Source organism: Scophthalmus maximus, chromosome 6 (genome assembly GCF_022379125.1).
Source record: "Scophthalmus maximus strain ysfricsl-2021 chromosome 6, ASM2237912v1, whole genome shotgun sequence".
Lineage (NCBI taxonomy): Eukaryota > Metazoa > Chordata > Actinopteri > Pleuronectiformes > Scophthalmidae > Scophthalmus > Scophthalmus maximus.
Window position 1 is genome coordinate 5,688,956 of NC_061520.1, and position 18,991 is coordinate 5,707,946.

Consider the following 18,991-nt stretch of genomic DNA (forward strand, 5'->3'; position numbering starts at 1 on the left):
GGTTTGTCCCGCTACCCCTTGGCTGAGGGTGAAAGGTCTATTCAAGTGCCTCGCCGCCGTCCGAGCGGAAGCTGTGATTCATGGGCACTCGAGTAACAGAAATACTTAACTAGCTAACAGCCTAATGAACGTTTGACTGGAGTGACACGGCCGCCGCCGTCCAGCTGTGACCGCTGGACCGGGCACACTGCTGCCTTTCTCTCTTTCAGCAGGGCTCATCTCGAGTCACCGTCTGGGGCCAATTGCCCACCTCAACGCCCCGCTGTTTGAGTTCAGTGTTTGATAGGGGTCCGGCGAGGAAAGGAGGGGTGGGGGTGGGTGCCAGGGAGGAAATGGGATTGATTGGGGGGAGGGGGGGGGAGTACAGGCCCTGGTTTCAAATTACAAGATTGTTTCTCAAAGATTGTGAGATTTAGCTGTGGTTTAATTTACCTCTCTGTTGTTGTTTTTTTTGCCCTCCTTGTCTAAGAGGGGCGGGGCTTTTATGTTCTTAACAAGTCATTAGCATACCTTCTCCAGTGGTTCCAGATGTGTGATTTACACCAGAGCACCACAACTGCTCGCAGAAGAGCTAACAAAAGCAAAGCAAAGATCCCCAACTTGCGGGGGTCGGGCGGCGGGGGTTAAAGCGGATCATGTGGTGTCTTCACTCCTGGGATGGCGCTCGTTGATTGATGGCCTTGCTGAGTGGTGGGGGGGGGGGCTCCGGGGGGCCACTGGAATGGATTAATACCATTAACATAACAGTGGACTGCACCTTTGTTTTGCGAGTATGATTATTCGGCTCTGTGGTCTATCTCCATAAGCCTATTACGGTCCAGAGTGTCACGGCCCATTGTTGGCAATCACCTTGCATTGTGGGGTGGATTACTGCTCCCGTCCAGACGGGGCTCCGCCGGTTCGAGCACACGGAGCGACTCAGTGTGAGCAAGGGATGAAGTGATAAGCGCCGATCGCCGAAGCATTTTCATGCGACGTTAAAAACACACACCGCAGCCCAGTTAAAGCAGAGGGGACTGCATATTTAATGTCTTTATGTTAGTGAAAACATCGAGAGGTATTTGAAGAATGCTGCACAAAGTTGTTGTTTTTTTTTAAATACACAACATCCCAACAAGACTCCATTCTCCTCCCTCCCTCCATCTGCCCCGCTCCCTCTTCTTGTGGAGGGGTGGGGGCACGGAGGAAGGGTTAAAGTAACCAGTGGAAGACTGGGTGTGGGGCTGGGCCTCGGCTAGGGAGACGGGGGAGTGTGTGTGTGTGTGTGTGTGTGTGTGTGTGTGGGGGGGGGGTTGCTATATAAAAACTGACAGAACACAAGTGGTGCTCTATCCACCCTGTCCCGCTCTGTGTAAGAGGAAACCCTAAACTGCTCGGGCTCAACCAGCGTCAGCCCTTTTCTTTCCCTCTCTTTTCACCCGCACCCATCGGACGTGTGCACGCTCGGGATGAGAATGGCAGCATCCTCCGCAAAGACGAACGAAGCGCCGCGCAGAACGTTGGCATTTGCTTTGCTGCTCGTCGCCTCGCTCTTAAATGGTGAGTAGCAAAAAAACATTGCTCGCAACGAAAAGAGAAAAAACAGCCTATAAAAGTGAGGCCGTCTGCAGGGAGGGAGGGAGGGAGGGAGGGGGCTGGAGTGGAGGAGAGCTCGTTTGAATGGTCTTTGAGTTGAATCCAGGTTTTAACCCTACAACCCTTTTTACTCACAGGAATGTTAATGTGCCATCTCTGCACTGAAACAGATCTATAACAAATGAGTCATTTCGATTTGAAAAGTATGTAAAAAAGTTTTAAAAATATGTTTTTATCTCCTCAAGACGCAGGCAGAAAGTCATTAGCTTGGAGTATATTTTGGCAAACAAAGAAATCATCTTAGAGAGAAGGGTTTTCAACATTGCGGAGGCATGGGGGAGTTTTAAACGACGATTTGAAGTCAGGATTCCTATTCCGAACTTTTCACTTTAAAGCAACTGCAAAACAGAGCTTTCTGACGCTTTCGTGAATTTTCTCTTTTGCCTTTTGCATTTCAATGTTCAAAACCATTCATGAGCCGCCGCCGCTGGGCTTGTTATTTCATTGACCCGATTCCCAGGATCTCCCGAGGACTTTGAGAATTGTGCGTTTATATTTAGCTGGCTGCAATGCGAGGCCAGTCGGAGTGTGTGCGTGAGAGGTCGGTGTGGAGCTCGGCTGTTTATGTGCATCTCAAATGTACTCGTGCTGATGTGCTAGATGCTTTGGTGAAGCATTCAGGGATGACTGATGTCAAACTATGCATGCAGACGACATGGCTCCCACGGCTGGGATCCACATCAGAGCGGATCTACACAAAATATTGTATAAAACAAAATAATCGAATTTTTTTTATCTCATTTTTTATGGGCATGATCACCATGATTAACTTTTTCTATTGATTTGTATCCGGCAGAGGAAAACTGTTAGAGTTTCTGAACTCATGCCTACTTAACGCAGGATCACAAGTAATGAGGACTTGTTAAAAGTTTTTACAAATGTAAAAAGTACCGCTTGAATGCCCTCTTCAGTATTGAGATGAACATCAATTCGGACGTGCGACTGCAAGGAACTCCAGTTTGGTTCATAAATTGTCTTCACTGACAGGAAGAAAATGAAAAGGTTGATGGAGAGTTAAAGGAATATCTGTGAGACTTTTGTTGTTATTGTTGTTGTTGTTGTCTCGTGCTTCCATATAGTGGACAGGCCATGTCCTGATCCAAATAAACAACAACAAAATGGAGCTGAGGGTGAACTTCAGCTGCGCCATCACTTGCAGTGCCCCTCTGTTGTGGCTGGAAATGAATCACACACACACACACACACACACACACACACACACACACACACACACACACACACACACACACACACACACACACACACACACACACACACACACACACACACACACACACACACACACACACACACACACACACACACACACACACACACACACACACACCAAATTGCTTAATTCAAACCTCCTGTCTTGTTCATGGGATTGAGCTTGTGGGAATGAGATCATCATCATCATCATCATCATCATCATCATCATCGCCACAAAAGAGAAGCAGCTACATCTGCTTTCGAAAAACTTAACTGCCCGTGACATCATTTCAAACTGTACATTCTGAACCGGAAGGCAGCAAAACTTTTATTCTGCTTTTTTTTCTCTCTCGATGTGCACTGCAATGTTTGTGTTACGTGTAAAAGTCATAAACTATCCAACTCAATACACTGAAGCGGGTGTCAGATATCATGCACAATGGAAAAAGTAAACTGGATGACCTCAAAATGATGACAAACCATCCGTCTCTCGCCGAAATGATCTCGTCAGCGTGAGACATGGAGCAGAGTTATGCAAGTACAGTAAAAGACGGGCCAACTGAACTGTACTTCGGTGAGGTCAGAGTGGATTCACCGATGGCGATGAGCATCAGGAGATGATCAGAAAACACCCCAGGAGGTAGAACCGCTGCTGAGGCTGTTTTAGCAGACGGGAGCCGAAGCACTGCATACGGCATTAAAAAAAAAAAAAAACCTGCGAAGATTTCCCTTTGTCGTCAGCGACACGGTCGGAATGTCGCGCAGGAAGTTCTCAGTTTTAAAGGCGGCGAACTGTACTCATGAACATTTCCTGTGGCACTTGGTTTTAAGCTGTGCCTTTGCTGTGAAGTGGTTTTAGGAGGCTCTCTAGTTGAGCACGGAACCCAGCCCAGCCCCGCTGCCAAGCCCAGAGCATGTAATTATGTAAATCGTTGTTTGTGTTGTACCCATTGAAGTAACAGGCGCACCAAGAGAATTACAGAAACAACAGAGTGCTCCACTCTCAGAAGTAGCTCACACAGAGAGTCAGAGACAAGTCAGGACCCAGAGTCAAGTGAGCCAGCGGTGGCAAGGAGACATCAGGGTGCACACGCGCACATAAACACCCATTCTTATTCAATAGTGGTTTTCATCCTCTCCTGATAAGATAAAGATACTTTAACACTCAGATCTTAAGATCTTTGTCTTTTAACTTTTTCCCCGGGCTCTGTATCTGCCCTGATCTGTAAACTGGATACATGGAAGGGGAAGGGGAGTCAAAGACGGGAGTATCCGATGGCAACGGGTAAAAAAAAAGAAAAAAAAGAAAAAGAAAGAAAATTATGTTTTAAAGCTGAGAGAACACATCTTTGCACATCGACTAAGTGCACTTCAGTCCAGCATCTTAATGGCCTATTATGGCAGGTTTTTTTAAACTTCCATCCCCCGGATATGTGTGCAAGCAATTACTCTCTGGTAGATTTTTTTCGATAGATACCGTGCGTCTCAAATTCTCCGTGGACAAAATCAATGTTGGGCGTCTGACCCATTGATGGCCCGGACGTGACTCACCCTGCAACAGGATCCTCTTGCAGTCTACCTGCACACACTCAAAACAGACAGGCTCGTTCAAGGTAATGCACAGGGCAGTGAAGCTGCAGCGGTCAATTGGGTGGGAGCGTGTGTGTGTGTGTGTGTGTGTGTGTGTGTGTGTGTGTGTGTGTGTGTGTGTGTGCGTGTGTGTTTTGAGGGTGGGGGAGGGTCAGGGTGGGTGGTGATTTAATGCTGCCAAATGAAAGCAGATGCCATGTTTCCTGATTGTGCACCCTGTAAACAGAGCTCTCGATAAGAAGCCGCCGTGGCCTCGGGGCTGGGCTGGGCGAGCGCTGCAGCTGGGCAGCGTGGGTGAAGTAAGCACGGCTTGCAAGGGCCCTGATTGAAACCAGGAGAGCCAGTTGATTTTCTGCCAAGAGAGGAGAATGGCCATGGCTCTGCTATTAATCGCTGTGACACGAATGACACGGGCGGGCGGGGGGGGGGGGGGGGGGGGGGGGGGGGGGGGGGTTGGTGGTGGTGAGGGAGGGGCGGGTCAACATAGAGGGGTCAGCGTCCTGTTGTTTCAAAGAGGGTAGAGTTGCAGAGCATGTTTAACCCTAAGGGACGGGGTTCCAATGTCACATTCCTCTGCGCGCTCTTAACTCACTTAAAATTCAGTTTCTTCAAGGGCAGCAGGATATTAAATGATGAACACACTCTTTAAGAAAACAACGCTCAACGAATGGTATGTTCATTTATGCAAAATACTGTTTTTAAAAAAAGCTGACGAGAGGGAAAATAACAACCATATGTTCATTTTGAAAATGGATTTACAACATCAAATTCTGATTGACCGTAAAGTGAATCTAAACTTCTTCTTTTCTGCACATTCCCTTATAGTGCCATTGAAAAGGGAACTGATAACTGATAACCTTTACAGGAAAAAGGCATCCCAGAGCTATTATACGCGGTTTGTTTTCTCTCCACCCTCTGCTCAAATTCATAAATCCATGTTGGTGAGCGGGTGAGGGAAGGGTGGGGCGGAGGAGGTGTGCGCTTGAATCAAATTTCAATCCAGCTGATGCCAGAGCAATGTCAGGGAGCCCCTGGAGACGAGTCCAGAGGCAGCAGAAAAACAGAAAATCACACTTAATGGCAGTAAAACGAGGCATTTTCCCCCAATTTGCAGTTTAACATTGCTCACAATATCCTACACTACATGCATGTATTGTGTTACACCGTAAAGAAGAAACATCACCCCATTTACGATTGCATGCTGGACCATCAGACCGCAGACCCCACTCAGTAAAGATCGTGGAACACTTTTATATATATCCTGTAGATAAATATGCAAGGAACACTTCCAGGAACATGCGCTCCGACCCTGATAGAGAAGGGGAGGCGATGTGTCTTGGGAGTGTTTATAGGAGCTGTCCAAGCTGGACAGACTCTCACACACTCCGAACAGTTAAAACATCTCCATTCAGCTTCAAAACCAGCAGAAAAAAAAGAAAAAGGGAGGTTTTGGCATTGAGCATTAAGCTGCCAACTTAATTTGTGAAGTTCGAAGATGAATGAGTGTCTCGGTTGTATGAAAACACCATATTTCATGGCAACTATAGCGCGCTGCATGCGGTGGGAAAGGGTTAGTAGGAAATCTGGCGTTTGGACTTTGACGCGGTGGTCCGCAAACTTGTGCAGACCATTATCACCTCGCCATACCCTATTACACGGTGCAGGGTTTCCCCTCAGCAGAAGCAGAGAGAGGCCCGGGGGCTGGAGGGATAACGGCCATATTTTTTAAGGGGTTTGTCCCTCCTGTACATGTAGCACTGGGACTTCACCGGAGGCCAGGCTGGGACTGGACGCCCAAAGCCATCGGAGTGTCTAGCCACTGAACACATCCAACAGCTGGTTCGTGTTTCACTGGAGGTGCATTGGCTACATTTAGAAGTGGGTGAATCTGAAACAAAGCACTCTACTGGTAGAGTCTTCAGGCAGCGAAAGCACAAATACAAAGTTATCTAAAGAAGCCATGTGCCTTTGTGTGAAACTTGTGTACATTAAGCCATGATGAACACAAGCAAGCCTAGAGACGAAGCTTTCTGGAACCATTAGAGAAAAATTAGCTGTTACAATATGAATCTCGGCATGCCGTCCTATATTACACTACATGGTTTGGGAGGTGCGAATGCCTGCATCGCACCTCAATGGATGCCTGGGATTAGCTGTGCGTGACTTGGAGAGGGCGAGCGGACAGGAAGAGTTGGGAGGGAGGGAGGAAGGTTCGTCTTCTCCAAAGCCTGCCACATTCCTCCATCCGGAGTCCCAAGAGATGGGGGGGGGGGGGGGGGGGGGGGGGGGGGGGGGGTTGGAGCATTTCCAGACCACAGCCGTCATTCCGAGCAATCTGGTGGGAAAATCTCCAAGAGAGCAATGGAGTCAAGTCCCGCGCTGTACAACACATGCAGTCGGGGATGATTGGGTTTGGTTTGTTGTTTTTGCGCACAAAAAATGGCCAGACACGCGACCGATGAGCGACATCTTGGCCGCTGTTTAACATTACGCCAAAAAGACGGAATGCGAGACGAAGTCTGGTTGCCTTTTGGTACGTCATGTGAGACTCGGGGGTTGTGAATGTCCCAGATGCATGTGTGTACTGTATGCGATGGTTCAAGGTTTAAATCAGTGAAAAATCCCCTTAAAGCTGTGGCTCCTATTGATTGAGTTGAGCGAGTGGAGGGTAGAGGGCGGCGAGGCAGCAACGGGGTTCAGAGGTCACACTGTGAAGTGTGCTGACCTCACGCGGGGAGAAGTGGCCGGACACACCCCCAGATTAATCACAGCACAAAAGCTCCAGCTCGAGGCCAGGGTTTTGACTCCAGAGGATCAGTGGAATGACACACAGACTTGAGGCGTTTGGCTCCACAATCAAAACAGAAGAATAAAAGGTGGTCCACTCAGATCAGGGCCGTCTCCGACTGTGATAAATGTTGGTCATGACGGACGGTTGGGTTTTATTCCATCTGGATTCGGGGCTGTCAAGATGGTTTGTTTGTGCGAGATGACTGATGGCAGGTCAGATAGCTGGATAGACTTTACTGGGCGGGGTGTTGAAGTTGCCGTCTGAAGCGAAACAAGCAGGTTTTGCTAAATGAAAATGTAGCAAGGCACTTCAACAAGTGTGCTTCAGGTGCCATGACATCATTAGCAAAAGACTATTATAAAAACACATTTGCCCTTTATACAGTATATATTCAAAATGCTTCTGAACCCTTCAAACTGAAACAAAAAGTGCTGTATGAACAGGGAAACTCTAGAGTTCTATTCTGGTTTAAAAGAAAAGTAAAAGTTAACTTCCAGTAACTCCACACACAGATTCCACCAGACGTCTCTAAACTCAAAACTAAACACACTCATCGCCTACGGCGTCAGTCTGACACCACCACTCACGAGAAAGGTTTTAACCTCCCAGTCTGCGGGAACTCATCCGGTGACAGAAGGTGCTGGACCGACGCGTTCTAACCTCTGCTCTCGGACACTCCTGCGCGTCACATTTGTATGAGAAAACCCTGATTTATGCCGGACCATCTCGCCCATTCTGTGCCTCATCCCGTCCAGTAAGATAAACAAACGGACCACCCAGAGACGGTGGGAGGGCAGGCAGCTGGAGGCTTCAAGATGGGGAAGGAGTCTAGAAAGGCAGACTCGCAAGGTTAGGGAGTCCTTGACCTGTTGCTGCTCCACGCCCACACGCTAATGCTCCTCATAGTAAAGTACAGACACCAAGCATAGTGAGATGAGGCCCTAAATTTGACAACATCCCGGCTCCGTAGTGAAACTCGATCATGCCTATAAGAGAGATTTGATAATAGATTTGACGTGGCTGCAGAAACCGCCTGGAGGTCAGCGACTGCGATCTACCTCGTTCAATTTTTAACATTCACGGGGGGGGGGGGGGGGGTCCTCGAAGATTTAGATACCGTTTTACAGACAGCTGCAGTGGACAGTTGCTAAGCATGCGAGGAGACCCCCTTGGGAGGTGTCTCACACACACACACACACACACACACACACACACACACACACACACACACACACACACACACACACACACACACACACACACACACACACACACACACACACACACACACACACACACACACACACACACACACACACACACACACACACAGCGTTTACTCAGCACTTGTGGCACCTGCCTGTCGCACTGATTTAGCAGAGGAAGTCAGTGGACACGTGTCACACTGCCACCTTTGTGTGAATATATGGCCCTGGTGTGTGGAAACATCAGGTGTTGACTTGTTACAGTTAGACCACACGGAGACAACGGAGTGAAGCAGAGGAGAGGGACAACTCACTTTGTACAAGGAGCAACATTGTCTATTTAGGCTATATTTCAAACAAAAATCATTGAAATACAATTTATGAATCACATTTGGTGAAGTGCTTCTTTTGGTCGGTCACAGATTTGTTCCTACTGGAGCTGGTGATCTTTTATTGGAGCTGACATGCACTTTGCCGCCTTCAGAATATCTATGACCTGTGAATATCAAAATAGTGTATCGTCAGCAGATGTCTGTCATGATAAACATGTGACAACAACGATTTATAGGAGTGAGAAACGAGGAATGAAAGAATAAATAAAGGGGACTGTAGCGCATCTTTGCTGTATAAATCCTCAAAAGCAGAATTTGTTATTACACTTTACCAACAGTCTTATTAATATCAGTTAAAAAATCATGATTTCAGCGCTACATCCAGAGATAGTGCAACTCACAAACAGATATTTATTTAGATATATTGTGACAGCCTGATCACAAATGGTCCACCTGGGTAAATCTGACCTTGCCTTGTGCAGTTTAGTAAAATTACTAGGAGTCCGAACCGAATTTGAAAGTGTACATAAATACACGTGTAGTCATAATCTTTTACAGATGCTGTAGAAAACAGTTTGGAGTCATCGGTTGTATTACTAAACGCAACAGTCGAACAGGCTTGTAAATAAGATTCCGTTCAGGTATATGTCATAGGTATGATTAACATGGAATTCACAGATTGACGGGAAACAATGGAAACAAAAGCAGTAGTAGCATCTGCTCGACAGGGCACCGCACACTGGAAGTGCAGACCTGAAATCAATCTTCATCTGGCAACCGGTGAGGAATGATAAAGAGAGTGAGTGAGAAGTAATGAAATCTGCAGGGGAAAGGCTGTATGGAAATGATTTGACCATGAGGTAATGCTGTTGTTAGACAGAGAAAGAGGGAGATCTGGGTAAAGGGAAGGCATTCTGGATATTTGGGTTTGGCTCTGGATACTACCGCTGCAACATGACCTGAGCAAATGACAGCGATAACGGCCTGAGGCTCAATAGCTCAGTGACTGCAAAGGTGTGTTGCCATATTCCATAAATTATCACAAAGAATCAAACGTACCCCTGAAAGCCATGCAGGTTATATTATAAATATTTCACATAGCAGGTGAAATACATTACAGCTGAAAGAGGCAGAGTAGAGAGACTTTGATTTAGTGACTCCCATAAGTCATTGGGCTCTCTGGAAATGGAAAAATGGTAATAGGGCCTATTACATAATTCAAAAATTTGGAAAGAGTGACGTGCTCACTACTTGGAATCTCACAGTAGCACATTTAATCAGGTCGTTCAACGGTTCAACGGGGTTGATGAAAAATCCTTCCACTCACAATAAATACATTTCAGAAACTTATTCTGTATATGCCAAAGCTAAAAGTGAGTCACTGTGTCCTCAGGACCTTCTTAAGACATCCGAGTGAGAAAATAAATGAGTTCATGACGTGATCCATGGATCCCAGAGCATCAGTTATCTTCTGCAATAAGACCCATGACCTAATCTTCCACCACTGTGGAGGCCTCGAGGGACACAGAGAACACACTGCGTGGGTTCATGTATTACGGGTGATAACTGACATTAAGATATCACTGTGGTGAAAACTGCAGACCTACTAGCTCACATTGCAATCAAGTCCTGCCTAAAATCACAAAATGTGTCACTTACCACAGACAAGGACACGCCTTTCTGTTGATTCCACCCTTTTTACATGACAGTCTGCTGTGCATTTCTTTTCAACCATAAATACAAACTGGACAAACTGTCCTCTAAATCATCAGCAAGGAAGCGCTCCATCCAGAGTCAGAACTACTGACAAACTTATTTTGTTAAGATAAATTGTGACGTCCACCTGGGTCAATCTGACCTTGCCGTGTGCAGTTTGGTAACATTACGAGGAGCCTGGACACAGAATTTGAAAGTCTACATAAATTCATTGTGTTGCATCTGGAGACACAGTAAAGAGCAAAGTTGGCCGGTGCAGCTTTGAAAGAATGAATGCATCAATTTTCGATGAAAGCCGTGTGCCATTCAGGTTAGTGCGCAGGAAGGTAAATCAGAGCTGCAGACACACTATTACACAAAACTAATCAGAACTCTTTGCTTTGATTGACAGTTCACCGGTCTGTGAGCCTTGCTGGCCAACAGCTGCTTCTCAGAATAAGAAACATCCGTGATTGAGCTCAGAGCATGTTTGCCATGAGCCAACTGGTTTTCCCTGAGCGGTTCATAGCGTCTGCCCCAGTGGGAGTGAACGAGAGGTCAGAGCTTTTGGCAGGTTCACGTCTTGTGCTAAGGGGCGGCTTATATTTGCTCAGGGTGTGCGCACAGGAATTAATCCACCAAATGTGTTATTGATCATTGTCAGTTCCACAGCGCTGAGACTCATTGATTTAAGGACGTGATGCTAGAGTTGTGGTATTGTCTTACGTCATAGCGCACCCACAAATTCAGACCCTGACAAAAACTGAGTTACACAGTCACTAAATCTTTGCAGCAAAAAATTGAATTTGTTGTTTTGAGACGAAGAATCATCTGACCAACATCTTAATTTTTTTTTCATATATATCTCACTTACAGGCATGCTGGTACGTCATTGTCTCTGTCACTGTTTTAATGATGTGCCATTGCATTCACAATAAGACAACACCAATTCTAACCGTATTCTGATTTTACAGCAGGAGTTTTGGCACAGGAAGAAGAAATTGTGGCCGAAACGGCGCCATCTGTGGAGGCAGGGGCACATGTACGAGGAGACATGATTTCAATAACGACTGAATCTCCTGGTAAGAAACTCAGACTAGTACCACCATTCATTTATGAAATTGCTTTGTAGGTTCGCTCTGAAGTTGGATTTATCAGTGTGAAGAAAAAGAGTTGTGCCGATGAGACCGATACTGAGGAAATCAATAAAAACATCAACTTGTTTGACAGTTAATTTACAGTATGTGCATGTATTAAAATGCACTAAGGATGACGGAACTAACTGTCCTCTGTTAACACAGCCCAACAAGCACAACCACAGCATGTGTCCCTATATGTGAATCTTCAGTACTTTCTTAAAATCTAGCCCAGAACATACAAACCAAACTCGGGCTCGAAAGAGACGTTACAGGAAGTTCATTTTCTCACAATTGCTCGAATAGGGGCGGTTGAGGAGGAGCTTTAAGAAGGTTGCAATTGGCAGCCTCACCACTAGATTCCACTAAATCCTACACACTGGTCTTCGAAGTGTGAAACCACGAAAACTCACATGGACAACACGCCACCCGTGTCCATGATCATCTTTGAAATCGAACCTCAAAATACAGAAAGAAAAACAAATGAAGTATGTGTAATTCTTCTTCTAACAAACAAAAAGATTCATGAAAATTGCTTTTTTCAGAGCCAGAGGATCCCCAGGTCATGGTTCTCCCGACTGTGGGGCCTCTGAACCCAATCGAAAAGACCACAGGGGCGATGGCTACAGATGAGGCGGGAGATGCGGGAAACAATGAGGTCAGCAGCCCTGCAGCTCCAGAGGAGGCAGCTGATGAGGGAGCCGGGTACACCGTTGGGGTACACACCGACAAGCCCAAAGTCGCGGAAGCAGAAACTCCAGCACCTATGCCCCCCAGAGGCGATGGCCCCCAGAACCGGCCAGCGGTAAGATAAAGCAAGGCCTGGCGTTATAATTCTGTCGGTCAATGCTGTGCAGCAGCCGTAAGACTAATGGTGAGAGAATGAAGACATGGGACAATGACAGAGTTTTTGTTTCTCTCTCCACAGCCGGTGCCAAAGGACGATGTTGTGTGTGTCAGCAAAGAGGCAGTCCAGAACAAAAACGCTGTCAATCTGAAACTCAAGGCCTCCTCCAACTGTGTAAGTCAACAAAACGTCTCCTCGGGTCTGTCACTTATCAATCTTCATGTACTGTAGAATAAAAAAGGCTATTTATGAGACAGGAGGGAGAGAAAAGGAATCAAGTTGAGAATGCTAACAGCTTGACACTGTGCTTTCTTGGGTTCTGTGCAAAACACACCTGCCATGAAATGGTTGCTTCATCAGGCGTAGTCAGACAAAACCACCGCGAACATAGAGTCGAGCATTTGGTGGAGAAAGAGTTTGGTTGTTGTCCGTAAACATTTGTTACGTTCTAGTGAACTGTTGCGAATGAGTGGCAGCTCATGTAGTGCACAAAGGCACACAGCAGACGTTAAAGAAGACGTGTTCCAACTCTAGTATAAAAATGGACATAGTCCCCGGGTCCGGATAGAGAAGCAAATGCAGAAGTGCCTGGAACCTGAATTCTCTGGAATCACCAGAGTCTATAAAAGTCTATGAGAAAACAACTCCACTTCTCACTTGAGTTATAACGACACACATGCCAAGTATGAAATCGACATGATGAACAGCTCTGGGGATATGCCAGCCACAGACAGACGGACAGACAGACAGACGGACAGACGGACAGACAGACAGACAAGAGCTGTATAGTAAGCTGCCACTCCCAGTCAGCCGGCTGAACACGAGTATATTTGGGAATTCTACCCCGTTTGAGAATCAATGGCAGATGCTCATAAATCAGAGCAGCTAGAGAGAAAAAACTTTATCCACCCTTGTTAATGTCTACTTCTCACATGAGACGGAAAGTCCAAAATAATCTTAGGTGCATCTGAGCGTGGATTGAGCACGATGGGTGGGCTCCCTGCTGCTGTGAGAATGTGTGATGTATAGAGGCCTGAAGCAGCAGATTGTGTGTGTGTGTGTGTGTGTGTTTAGAAACACAAAATATACAGTATCCCAGGATAACAGCCTCGAGGTCCACAGCCTCTATGTGGAGGTCCGAACCAACTAGTAGTGATTTCTGCTGCACTTCTCATAACCTTAAGCCTCAAATCCATTGTTTAACATTTAAGCAATGCACAGACAGTCACAAGCAGCAAAATATACACCATTCACCTTGTGTTGCCTAAAGAACTCAATGGTTTGGGTTCACCCAATCCAATATTTAGCCATCTTTGCAAATTTAACTTCTATAAATATCAGTGCTATGGTTAGCGATTAAACTAATGCTATTCAGAGAGAACTAAAAATGAGATCTGTAATGAACTCTGGTTAAAACCTGGTTTGATGCTTATGGCAATGACATTTTTACAATAAATCAGTTTAATTTCACTTGGTGCAACCTGTCATCTACTATTTTAAGGTTTCTTAAAGGGTCTAAAAGCTTTGACCCCTGTACTTTTTAAAGAGTGGCATTTGATATTCCTGATCTGAGACACTGTATGTGAGGCCAATAGAGTTGTGAATAAAGCAGGTCTTGGTTATATCCGACATCCAGTGAGCAAAGTAATCGAAAGGCTCATTTATTGTCTCTGTCTAAGCAATTCCAGTGCCATAGCAGAGAAAATATTAAGAACAAATGTAACCGTCTTTAAAAAAAACCCACACATGACGTATAAAGTGCTTTCCAGATAGAGGTCACTGCCCATAGCTACACGGTCTGATAAGAAAGCCTGCTGTCCACTGCTGAACTGGGATCAAGAGCTTCTGCAGAGAGGAAGATTTTGACGTTCGGATCAGATAACATCAGAGACGAGGTCGTGCACAAGGCCGCGATAGTTTCTAATTGGATTAAAGACAAAAACCCAAAACAGACGGAGAAGGGATTAGATCAGTGGAAGATTCTAGAACAGTATTGTGATTGTGTAGGGAGAATGTCACCATGTGCAATGAGCAATGCAGAATTTGATCAATAACTGATATTAATTATCTTAATTTTTTTAATCGTCACCTTGCAGGAAGACACCAAACTGAAGATTGAAAGTGTTCTGGAGGAGCTGTGCGGTGAAGACTGTAAACTAGAGATCTACCAGGAGGACAACACAGATGAAATCCTTGTGTCCGGAAAGTATGTAGAAGGTCAGTGACATTCTTGCCATTATTAATATGATTAAAAAGAGAACTGACCTACTGTTAAATTTCATAATTTGTCAGTGGTTTTTAGCCTCTATGAAGGTCTGCACGTTTTTATAAGCAGCAATTTTAGTTGCCTCTATACCTGCATTGATATTGGCTTCATTGCTACAAACTTTAAGCAATGAATTATGGATATATAATATATCTTATCCTACTACAGTAGCATGAGATGAGCAGCATCTCCACCTCTCTGTGTGAATAGAAACTATGTGCTATAACAGGAATTACTTTTTTCATTTCTTTTTGCAGATGACGTTGCAGGCATGGCTAACAAGTTCAACAATGACAACATCAAAGATAAGGTAAAGTACCAAGAAGAAATGATCGACATGTGTATATTCATTATGTCCCTCCAATAGTATTTTTACTCCGTCGTCCTCAGTGGGATTTTTACTTCAAAAATATTCAGCTCAGCCAAAATTTCAAACCATACCAAGCACAACAATAAAACGTACAGACTATAGCCAACCACCAAATTTACGAAAACTACAAATTTGGAGGTTGACTCATAACCGGACTGAAGGAGAAAATGGAAGGGTTAGGGTTACCCCCCCACAGTGATTCACTTCTAAGCTACAGGCTGTCAGAGTGTGTGACAAACAAAAAGCCCACAAACAATCCATCCGTCAGCTGCAAAACATTTTTTCCGGTGCCTAGGGAATATGGGTGTGCCTGTCAAACCCATTAAACTCTTTGTATTTGACGCACACTGGCGTTTCTCTCCTTTACTCCACCATACACTGGAAGAACTTATTAGCAATTTGACAGCGTTACAGGGCAAACAGTCATTCTTTATTACACGGCTACGGCCTGCTCACTGGCAGCTTTCTGTTTGGATACCGCTTTAAAACAAAAGGAAATGAAGACCAATTTTCTGGGTACATCTCCATAAACAAAGGCCATGGGTGGGGTTGGTTTTTTCTTTCTTCAAACACTCATTTCAGATTGGTGAGACAACAGTTACCACATCATGAGGACGTCGAAGCACGTCTGCCCTCAATTTCTTCTTCCCTTCACTTGCCATGAAATGGTTGCTTCATCAGGCGTAGTCAGACATAACCACCGCGAACATAGAGTCGAGCATTTGGTGGCGAAAGAGTTTGGTTGTTGTCCGTAAACATTTGTTATGTTCTAGTGAACTGTTGCGGATGAGTGGCAGCTCATGTAGTGCACAAAGGCACACAGCAGACGTTAAAGAAGACGTGTTCCAACTCTAGTATAAAAATGGACATAGTCCCCGGGTCCGGATAGAGAAGCAAATGCAGAAGTGCCTGGAACCTGAATTCTCTGGAATCACCAATTTTCTGGGTACATCTCCATAAACAAAGGCCATGGGTGGGGTTGGTTTCTTCTTTCTTCAAACACTCATTTCAGATTGGTGAGACAACAGTTACCACATCATGAGGACGTCGACGCACGTCTGCCCTCAATCTCTTCTTCCCTTCACTTGGTTCAGAGCCAAAAGTACGATCAAGTGATCAGTCGAGTGACCCTGTTGTGTTGTGTTGTGATTTTTTTTGGTTTCAGACTGACGTGGAGGAGGCTGCTCCTCGTTGGGGGAAGAACTCCAAGTTGGTCCTGGTTGCCTTGCTGCTGACCGGCCTGTTGCTGGCTGCGCTGCTGGTAGCCGGTTATTACTTCAAGTCCCACCGCAAGAGCTCGAAGGGAGTCAGACTGGTGAGTAGATCAGTGAAGATGTGTGCGACGCGTTTGATGCCAAATGACTCCAATATCTGTGGTTGTTAAAACTCCACATGCCCTCATGAGGTCAGCTATTGGAGAAAGTGTATTAACAGAGACCCTGACAACCTTAAAAGGCCCATCTGGACCAACGTGTCCTTTCTATCCCGCCTCTTTAGTGCTACTTTGCGAGTAAAGAAAAGCATTTTTGGCTGGCAATGACATAATCATATTTGAAGGCCTGACCTTGGACAATGTGGCCCCACAATATTCAGTTCACTAAAGGAACTCTACACAGAGAATATGCTCATTTGAAAACAAAATGCGTTTGGATTTGAGGTCAAACGCATGATTGTCCTCCTGTCAATCCCCGACTCAAGGGAAGAAGCGCTTGACTCCCATGTTTAATTGATTCCTTGAAGCCGTTTCCACTTCCACCCTTTGCCAGAAGTCTACAAATGGTTTTACTTTTTTGTTTTGGTAAAGTCCATGACATAATTTAGAGTGTTTACACATGGTGGCACACCCTTCTAGATCAAACAGCCAATAAGTCCTAAGCATTAAATATTACCCACAAAGTCCTGGCTGACAGACAAGAGCACCTCACCTAATTTTTTTATAGTTTCGGCTAAAAGCAAAGTTAAACAACGAGCCTGCTCACATATCGTTAACCTCAGTGTAATAATTAGCGACACCCTCCTGAGTGCGCACACAGCTGAAACCCATAAACCTCACTGATGACGAAATGCATTTATTTACTTGTGAAAAACCAACCACGAAAACAAATCCGCTGTCAATCACAGCTTCTTTTCACGTTTGCACGTTATATTTGAACAGCAAAATCAAACTTGGCCGTGTCAAAGCTGCAGGTTAAACTGCTCCCTGACCAAATACTAACTCTGTGCTCTCCCTCCTCAGGCCGAGTCTTTCCAGGTGGACGAGGAGAACCAAGCCAACACCCTGGTGTCTGTGGCCCCGCTGCCCCAGGAGCCCCTCGACAAGCCCACCCCCAATGGGGAGTCTCCGCCGGAAAACGGGACCAATCCTGCCCCCACCACCAACGGACACTCCCAGACCCCAGTAGCAGACACTGAGATGTGAATCATGACGCCCCCCCCACCCCTTCCTGGTGCACCAATCACACACTGGGACACACTATCCACGAGCCCCACTGCTGCCTCAGAGACTGTCCACACACTGAGAAAAAGAATTCAACACGAACCCACAAACTAGATTCACCTCCCCTCCTCCGCTTGTACCTCCCGGGACGATGATGACAACGACCACGAAGCTACATGGCTACCACGATGATAGTGACAATGCCTCCAATGTGAAAGTTTGGGATCACTGGCGATCGCCGGTGTCAAGAGGAGCCTACAGACGCGGTGTTTGGGACTGAGACTGATCAGCAGGGCACTGACTGGAGCTTGTCAGCTGCCCTGACATCAGTCTCGCAGAAATCACTGTAGAATCAGTAAAGTAACACCAAACATGTGATACTAACTGATCCCTAATGAAGATGCAGTGAATGCTCCATTATTTCAACCCACAACTGCGTGGCAATGAAACCAATGAATGCCAGGCATATGACAGGAGACCAGTTCCTGTACTGTTGTAAAAAGGACTGACACTCACTGCTTCATTGTTTTTTTTTTTGTGCTTTTTTTGTAATTCAAGAAATGTTTGTTTTTGTAGCCTCAGTAATCGCCTTGACTTTTTTAGACCTACAAAGTGTGAGATGGGCAAAAAATTAGAGATTGCTTCTTCTCACAGATTTTCCAAATTCAAATTAAACCATCATCAACATTCTTCACAGAAACCAAAGACAAGCTGACATAGTATTAGCGACGTAGGAAATAGCCAACATAGCAAGCAGCAGGCATGATCTCTGGTTTTACTGAGGAACTTAATAACGCTATCAAACTATTCATAATGTGGAAAATGTTAGAAAAATGTTTATTTGCCGCTGTGCTCTTAACTGAACAACACATGAACAGCTAAGCCTCGATAAACACTAACCTTTGATCAAAGTTTAATAGGAATAGGTTGCAAAATATACACATTTATTTCTGTGTGGTTTCATGACGACATTATTGTACAGTTTTTTGTTTTGTTTTTGCTTTTTGAAACAACTTTTTTTTCCCCTACTCTTACCACTGCCTTTGTGAATGGTGAAGCCTAGAAGCATTTATTTTTTCTACTTCTGAGCAAAGGGCATGGAAAATAGCCTGGGAGTTGCCAAGATGCCAGACTGGTAAAAAAGAAAAAAGAAAAATCAGAACCATGAAATTCCTGCACAGCATGCCAAAGGTCCAGAATTCCAAAGACTGCCTTTATCTCCTTGTTGATACAAAAAAAACATCAGTGGTACACTTCTCTTTTTTTACACTTTTTTTAGCCTCTCTTTCGGACAACTGGCTGCTTTCATAATGTACTGCATGTGTAAATAAGCCTGTTTTCTAGCCTGTATCTGTGCCTGATTCATAAACTGTGATTGTTAAACATATCTTTGTGGGTTGTCTTCAGCTTACTTCTGTTTATTTGGTTTAAGGACAGATTTTTGGTATTTGTGTCGCTACCTATTGGTTGGACTG

The 18,991-nt window shown here is 45.3% G+C and overlaps 1 protein-coding gene and 1 long non-coding RNA gene across 4 annotated transcripts in view; one reads left to right on the forward strand and one right to left on the reverse strand.

Moving 5' to 3' along the window:
- The window catches only part of LOC118309130, a 74,515-nt gene that overhangs the window by 50,364 nt on the left and 5,160 nt on the right, over positions 1-18,991 (reverse strand). The gene's annotated exons all lie outside the window — the stretch shown is intronic.
- On the forward strand, positions 1,292-18,903 carry si:ch211-286o17.1. The gene is made up of 8 exons (XM_035630860.2): positions 1,292-1,539; positions 11,435-11,542; positions 12,142-12,401; positions 12,525-12,617; positions 14,540-14,660; positions 14,967-15,019; positions 16,245-16,394; positions 17,316-18,903. Exons 1-8 carry the CDS (start codon positions 1,449-1,451, stop codon positions 17,496-17,498), a joined length of 1,059 nt encoding a protein of 352 aa, XP_035486753.2. The 5' UTR covers positions 1,292-1,448; the 3' UTR covers positions 17,499-18,903.